General features: G+C 35.7%; 1 protein-coding gene across 5 annotated transcripts; it reads right to left on the reverse strand.

Annotated features, from left to right (window-relative positions):
• Positions 1–810: 810 nt before the first annotated feature.
• Positions 811–4994, reverse strand: LOC112294003 (serine/threonine-protein kinase PCRK1). 5 transcript variants are annotated; one of them, XM_024544068.3, is made up of 5 exons: positions 4665–4994; positions 2895–3448; positions 2275–2529; positions 2035–2157; positions 811–1915 (listed from the first exon to the last, which is right to left on the reverse strand). In XM_024544068.3, the coding sequence occupies exons 2-5, from the start codon at positions 3369–3371 to the stop codon at positions 1031–1033; spliced, it is 1740 nt and encodes a 579-aa protein (XP_024399836.1). In that variant the 5' UTR covers positions 3372–3448; positions 4665–4994; the 3' UTR covers positions 811–1030. The 5 variants fall into 5 exon arrangements, with proteins under 5 accessions (XP_024399836.1, XP_024399835.1, XP_024399834.1 ...); XM_024544067.3 differs by having other exon boundaries at positions 4572–4665; XM_024544066.3 differs by lacking the exon at positions 4665–4994 and adding an exon at positions 3883–4553.
• Between the last annotated feature and the right edge of the window lie 3183 nt (positions 4995–8177).

The following is an 8177-nucleotide window of genomic DNA, read 5'->3' on the forward strand; positions in this document are numbered from 1 at the left end:
TACTTATAACAAAGTAAATTCGAAATCTATATTTTATTTATTTTAGAAACTCCTTTGTAATCCATAAAATAATCCTTTAAACAAGTTTGATAATATCTAAACCAATTATAGGATATCTTTGTACAAAACAAAGTAAATTTTACTTCTTATATAGCATTTTTTTATATTTATTTATAATCTATCAAGAACCATAATTTAATGAAGTAGATACTTTGTTTATAAGAGGTGTAATTCTATATCTTTTTTTACTAGAAAGAATCTCTTTTATTTTCTGTAATTTTTTTTTAAAAAAAATTTAAAATTATTGATGATTAAATAATAAAATTTATTATAACTTTTTATTGCAAGATTTTTATTTTAGTGGTTCATCAAGTTATTTGATTATTATTCAAACTTATTAAGAAGTCTAAAAAGAGTAAAATAAAAAATTATTTTACTTTGTTATATTATATTATATTATATTTTTATAGTAAAAAGCTATATTCAATCTTATTTTGGAATATTAAATAGTCTAAATTATGAATACTATAAGTTTATTTTATCCTACAAAACATTTGCTACTATCAATAATGATAAACAACTTGGATCAAATTAAAAAACACTTCAATTTGAACGTTTCAAATAAAATAATCTTACTTCTAATCGGATAGGATGTGAGCAAGAGATTTCAAACTGCATTTCTTCAAAATAAAACAATCATTAATTTCACATAGCACAACTTTGCTTTGATACCATGTCAAACAATGCACAACAAAGATAATAATTGGCTTTGAAACATTACACCGACATTCAAGTAAATCTGAGACAATGTGCATCAAATGGCAAAAATTGCAATGCTTCAACATGTATGCTAGCATACAAATTTGGCACAACAATTTTTTATAGATGGTAAAGCTGGGATACACTTATTGGGTAGTAGGAAGATGGTAAGAATGTGGGTGAGTGTGTGCATCCAACGATGAATAAATGATATCCCTCAATACTTTAGATAACAAAAAAACAGGAAAAAAATTGACGTTGAGGAAGCTATCTAGACTGGTATTCTAACCTCATTTGGATTCCCGAAATTGAGTCTCGGGTTGTGGCCAACTGTGCGGCCACTCCTCACATTGCTGCTGGATTCCACATCACTAGTGGGTGCATTTGCGGTGGTGGATATTTGTCTTGCCTGCCGAGTTTCCATGGCTGCTGCTGATGGATCAGAATCTCTGGCGATGAGCGTTCGTTGCACTTTTGGGAGGTAATGTGGAGATTTCGACCCTTCATGAGAGTGCTTCGTCGTTGCAGTTGCAGTTGCACTGGGAGGAGGAGGAGGAGGAGGAGGAGGAGGCAGGGGTGTTGCAAAAGCTGCTCTGTGCCTTGGAGATGGTAGCGGGGATCTTGACCTTGTGGTGCTCGGGCGAGGTGATTTTGGCTGCGGAGGTGCAACGTCGGTGTTGATGCTGCTCTCAGCACTTCGGTACGGTGATAATGGATTGCCGACATCATCCGTGGTTGTGGCAGCAGCGTGATGAGAGTGGGGAGTTGTTGGTACCGAAAGCGCGGGTGTCTCCCACGCGTATGTCATTTCCATGACCTTTTTCAGTCCCTCGACCACGTCGGTCATCTTCGGTCTTTCCTTGGGTTGCTTCATAAGACACTGGATGGCAGTCGATGCAAATTTCATAGCTCCTTTGGGTGGATACCGTTGTTCTAAACGTGTGTCCATTGCGAGGTGAAACTTTCGTGTGTCCCGAATGAAGGGCTTCACCCACTCCAAGAGTCTCTGCTCCTTCTTTGGCGCATTGTTCTCCATGGCCTTCCGGCCTGTCAGAATCTCTAGCAACACCATTCCGAAACTGAATACGTCACTCTTGAATGTCAAGTGGCCCGTGTGCATATACTCTGGAGCTGCATATCCGTAAGTTCCCTTCACCTGCAAAGAATCCACGTAAGGATAATGGCACTGGATAAGTTGTATGCTTTCTCACCGTTCATCCACATCATGTTCGGCCGGAAGGGAATATCATTTTTCGAAGTAAAGAGGTTTCATACCGCAGTGGTGACATGGGACTTGTTCGCTTCTGGTCCTTGTCTAGCAAGGCCAAAGTCGGAGAGTTTTGGATTAAATTCGTCATCCAGCAACACATTTGCGGCCTTAAAATCTCGAAATATTACCTGTTATCCACATCCAGAAAGTCCACAATTATTAATTGCACGCCCTGCACTGGCCCTCCGCGAAACAGAACACGGTAACCTGGGCATTGATGATGCATTTGGTATCGAACTGCTTACCTCCTTGTCTTCATGCAAATAGGCAAGTCCTTTCGCAGCTCCGAGGGCAATTTTCACTCTCGTTTGCCATGATAGAACTGTAGGGGAGGTGCGGAAGAGATGGTCATCAAGACCCTTGTTTGGCATATACTCGTACACAAGTAACCGCTGCAACCTCCTCCCCTCATCATCTGCGCAGTATCCAATCAGCTTCACCACGTAGGGATTGTCTACTATTCCCAGAAAATGAACCTCGGTTATCCATTCATGGTGTCCCTGCAAGACATTTAACATAGAATCAGACTGCTTGAATTCCGACAACTAGGAGTCCTTGCCCACTGTCAGCCTACATGCTATGTGCCGACGTTAAGATTCGAAGGTTGTGCAATGGAAACCACCGAAGGTGATTGATTAAAAGTCTCAGTTGAGTTTCTGCTGCAAATTTGTGAGGACTAGCCAAACCAATTTTTCGACTAAGTTAAGGACACATGTCTGTCTGCAGCGCTAATACAAGTCCCGTGGTCAACACTGTCAACTCATTGACATAGTGCTAAAACATTCACACATCACTAGCATGCAGATAAGAGTAGCAAATAACCTGGGGTTTGTTTGCTCAATGTTAGAGTACTAATGTGTTATACCTGAAGCCCGTAAGTGTTGAGCTTCTTAATAGCAACCTCGATTTTCACTTCGACGTCTTGAAACTTGGATTTATGTTTGATGACTCCTTTGTAGACAGAACCGAAGCCGCCTTCCCCTATTTTGTTGTTCGGTGAAAAATTCTTGGTCGCCGACCTAAGCTCTGAAACAGTGAACGCTCTCAGTTCGTGGGATTTTCTTTCAACTAAGTCTGCTGGGTGTTCCCCGGTGGGTCGAGAGTAGCCAGGATGGGATGAACACCCCGACTCATGATCCCTTTCTCCTATGCTTGATGGTTTTAACCTTGAAACTACCTCCGGGTCCGACTCAAAGCCGTGTCTATGATTGGACCCTCCTGCGCCCTTCCTCACCCCAAACCTCGAATTTTCCTGCCGGTCCGAATCAATTCCCTGTCCCTGATTGTCCCCATCGTCGCACTTCTTCGCCCGTCTCGTCAAATTAATTCCTAAGCAGCTCATGATTCATAAACCTTGTGTTCGTTTCATAAGGTTGTCAGTTTGCTGCTCGACGAATCCAAAATCTATGGCCAGCTTTCCTACAAAAGATATTACTACAAAGTGTCAATTTGAAGCGGTTTTTATAATTTCAACGCTTCCTAAACCAGTCTTGTCGATAGAAAAAAACACTGCATACAAGGACAACCTGAATGCAAGTCCCGTCGTATGATTACCTCCTCTACCCTAGAAACCGACAACAACAGTGATACATCCAAAGATATTCACGTATAGTAAAGTACTTCAAAAACAAACAAAACAAAAACACAAACAAGAAACTTTGTAACAAAATGAAGATCAAGGTTAAGAAAAAAGAGTTTTGCTAGCAGTGTAACCTAATCTACTGTTGAAGATTAAACATGATTGACTAATCTCAAAGGCTCAACAATGTCCCACATAAGCTGGAGGCGTTTCAAAATCCTGAACGGATTTTAAAATTTAAAGAAGTTCACGTGATTGCTTGCGGTAATGTTACCAGCTTGCAAGTATGATGACAGCAGTTTGTCGAACATGATTTTCACCACGTTTCGGCAAAGATTAGCCTATTTCTGTGCGTTGACATCGCCAAAACCCCCGGCGCAACGAACATATAACTGTATCCCGGGAGAACTGCCGATACATCCAACATCGAGTACCAAATGCTCCGGCAGGTTACGAACTAGCAAAGTAGTAGATGTAACTCTCTAATAGGAACCGTGGTACTTTTATAATTAATTACTTTTTGGAAATCTTCGACACTCCCTCAGCGCACCGATCTCTCAACCAATTCGTCGCAAAGCGCGTTCATGAAAATCAATGATAAGCACTTTAACACTCTCTATCAAGAATCTCCTGGAAATTAATCATTAAAATCAGAAGTCCTGACACGCGGAATCAGTTGATGAAATGCCCATCATGAATCCTCGTCCCCGAATACACAATGAAGCTAAGAAAATAGAAGAAACAGGAAAAATTGGCATCATAGAACAAGAACAAACTCCAGGAACAGACAAGTGGACATGGCCACGGCCAAAGTGACACAAACACACACGCAGACGTCTCAAGGTTCGCCACTAATCGGTAAGCGCTGCTGCAACGATCAATGGATGCAGGCAATGAATTGCCCACTTCGTAATCACACCACTTGCTAACAATTCAAGAGGCTTCGCCAGTTTGGTTGCCTACCCACAATCTGTCGGCAGCGCTATAAACGACAGTAACACTGATGGTAGACACACAAGCTCGACAAATCCACCAACAACCTATCGTGACGCCTACCTCAAATAGTAAGTGAAAGGAGATCGACGGCCCAAGGAATGCAACGCGGAAGCATCGTTGACCGAACCGCCCGCGATTCTGACATTTACGACTGCAGCCACAACCCTGTTGCCGTCCCGTCTCTTGCGCTACACGAAAAAAGCGGGGGTGGATTCACATTCCTGCTCTTAAGGAATCAATCAAACAGGATTTCTTGCTAATCTCTCCCATAAACCCGAGGAATCGGGTCCAAAGGATCCATGACTACTCCGTCGCTGACCCCTCCCCACACATCCCACAAATGCTAGCGCGACTCGGCCTGCGGGATTGTTGAGGAGATCCCTTGTCGTGAGAGAAATTGAAGGTGCAGACTCACGACGAGTGCGAGGAAATCTCGCGCGCTCGTTTGGGTGTGTCGGAAGAAAAAACATTTCTACGGTACTGCGCCACCGACATCGCGTCGCGTCGCATCAGCCCCAGTCGGTCGGAGATCCGACGGCGGTGAGTGAGTGAGTGAGTGGTGCCATGCTGCATTATTGGAAGCTACCCAAGTTACAATTGATGTGCAATGTTTTTGATGGGACTCATGCCACCAACTTTATTATTATTGAGCATAGTTCACCATTTCCATTCTCATACAAGGTTGAGTCCCAAGTTTTCATTTTAAAATTTTGGATGAGATTACTATTGAATACACATGAAACATCAATAAATGTAAATAATCCAAGTCATTGGGTACAAAAAAGTTGTTTACAATTTATAAATTGGATGTCCTTTTGCAAGTCTTTTTGATTGCTAACACTTATTTTGATTTCCATCAATGCAAAGGTTTCTTTGTCTCTTAGTTATGTACCTAAGTTTCCTTATTATAAAGATACTCTCATGAAACCTAACCAACTGAACTTCTTTGCTAATTACTGGAATATTTAAGAAAAAAATTAAACCATATTTTATAGCTTCAAGTTTGCTTAATGAGCACAATTGTTAATATTACTTCCAATTTTATTGTCTCCATACATTTAATATCTCCCTTCTTGTACCAAATAAGCTAAATGAGAGATTTTATTTCAATGAATTAATTATTTATTTTCATAATATTTTTTAAAGAATAATTATTTTAAAAATAATTATGATAATAATAATAATAATAATAATAATAATAACAATCATTGGAAATAAAATCCAACCTATTCATAAGACCAAAAAAAAATTATTTTTAAAAATATAACTTAAAGGTTTTGTTGTTTTATTGTTTAATATTGTAGTATGTCTATAAAGTCATATGTATTTAGTGTGATATTCTTTTGAGTTCATTCAATGTGTTCAATCTAAGATATTTTAATCAATATTTAGGTTGCTTTATTTATTGTATATAAAATTTTAAATTATATTAGAATCTATAGTAAATAAAATACCATGTATATATATATATATATATATAGAGAGAGAGAGAGAGAGAGAGAGAGAGAGATATTTTTTATTTTATCTATAAGAGTTTAAAATCTATTAGTTAATCTAAAAAATTAAATGTTGAATAAAAATTTTCAAAATTTTATATTTATGGGCTTTCTTTCTTCTTCTCCTTCTTTGATAATTTTTTATAAATTTTTCAAATTCTTTTTCAAAACAAAAGAAAAATCAAGTCTTTTGAAAAAAAATATTTGATCAAATTTAACTTTTAAATATATCTTTTAATATTTATAAATTAAAAATATATACTTTAAATTATATCTTAAATAATATTAATTAAAAGAAAATAGCTTCACATAAAAACTTTAAACATTCCTTTGATTACTAATTGTCACAAACATATATTTATTGTAATTATTACCTAGGTAATATGAATAGGTAGAAGTAAGTAAAAGTAGATTAATTTCATAACATCTTCTCGGAAAGCTTCCTAAAAGCTTTATAGATGCTCCTTTGACTTTACATGTCTTTGTAGTTGATTGATAGGTTAGAAACTTGGTCAACAAGTTAACCACGTGCCATACATGTTGATTTCTTGCAAAACAAGCTAATTATATGGCGCCTATATAGAAAACTTGCCTTGAAAGTTAAGATATGTGTTGTGTAAAGTCAACACATTTTGGAAGTCTTATTGAATGTTGCCATATAATTGCTAGGTAGATAGTATATATAGAGGCAAAAGTGAAGCGTCTTTCACTCTTGTCAATTCTTTTCTTGCTTCTTGTTTAGTTTCAAGAAGTCTCTAGTTTTCTTATCTTTTGATAATAACCATTTTAGTTTCTTTTTAATATATATATATTTTTATCTCTATTTTATAATACTTATTTGAAAAAGTCTCACTTATTTATTTATTTTTATTAAGTTCTTATCCTTGACAGATTATCAAAAGTACACTTATAATATTAAAGTTTTGTCTTTTTTTTAATTAAAAGTGAATTATCCATTTTTCTTGGCAAAAGTATATTAAAAGTTATAAATTACCCTTTTCTAGAGTAATATTATTTTTTTTGTTCTCAAATTCTTTCTTATACTTATTGTGAGTAATATTAAATATTTCTTTTTATTTAAGTTATATCATGGTAGAGCTTGTCAAAATAAAGAGTATAATGGCACAAGTGCAAAAATAATTAAGGAATTTAATGCATGAGATGCATCAATTCAATTTATGACCATAAAGAAGAACAAGAATAACAAAAAGTGGAGATATAGAGATGATTGGTGCTACTTCAACATCTGTACCAAATCATATCCTTTCTCTTATACTAGAACACCATTCAAGTACTAGAGAAGCAAAAGTTGCCTTATTTGAGAAGTTTGATGATACAAGATCAAAGTTTTAAGGATTCATCAATTAAGTACAATTGATAATTGAACTTCAACTCTAAAGCTATTCAACTCTGAGATCACAAGTCAAGTTTATTAGAACAATACTTTCTAGTTTTGCATTATCATGGTTTTTATCTTTTTTTGAATAATGTGAACTAATATTGGATAATTTAAAAGCTTTCTTGGTGGATTTTAAATCTATGTATAAAGAATATGATGCAATTTGTGTTGCAACAAACAAGATCCATATTTTACGACAAGAAAATCAATCTATAATATTATATATTTTACAATTTAGATAACTTACAATTGATATCAAATGGAATGATGTTGTACTTATTAGCCATTTTTTTTTTATGGATTACAATATTAGATAAAAAAATTAATACTTAATTTATATGATTATCAAATATTGAGTCAAACAATTGATTTTGGTATAAAGTGTGTCAATCAACTTTTTGAATTTTGGTCTGAAAATTGCATAAGTAGGCCTCGACATTACTATAATTCAATAGCAATACCAATATCTTTTCAAGACATATCTTTAAAAGTAGAGGATATACAAATTGATGCAATATGTTTCAAATCTCTTACTAAGCAAGAAAAGACTTATTATTGTTAAAAAGAATTATGTTTATATTATGGAGAATCAAAGCATATTACTCAACATTGTCCAAAGAAGCGACAAAATTATAAAATGAGAAGTATGACTATTAAAAAAGGTAGTATGTTAAAAAA

The sequence above is a fragment of the Physcomitrium patens genome, chromosome 17 (genome assembly GCF_059467195.1).
Source record: "Physcomitrium patens ecotype Gransden chromosome 17, ASM5946719v1, whole genome shotgun sequence".
Taxonomy (NCBI): Eukaryota; Viridiplantae; Streptophyta; class Bryopsida; order Funariales; family Funariaceae; genus Physcomitrium; species Physcomitrium patens.

Excerpts from the sequence above, each read along its gene's own strand:
- LOC112294003 (XM_024544068.3), bottom strand. The coding sequence starts at position 3,371 with ATGAGCTGCTTAGGAATTAATTTGACGAGACGGGCGAAGAAGTGCGAC. Across the intron at positions 2,530-2,894 it reads TCAACACTTACGGGCTTCAG|GGACACCATGAATGGATAAC; the intron begins GTATAACACATT and ends AATGTCTTGCAG. Across the intron at positions 2,158-2,274 it reads ATTTGCATGAAGACAAGGAG|GTAATATTTCGAGATTTTAA; the intron begins GTAAGCAGTTCG and ends TGTGGATAACAG.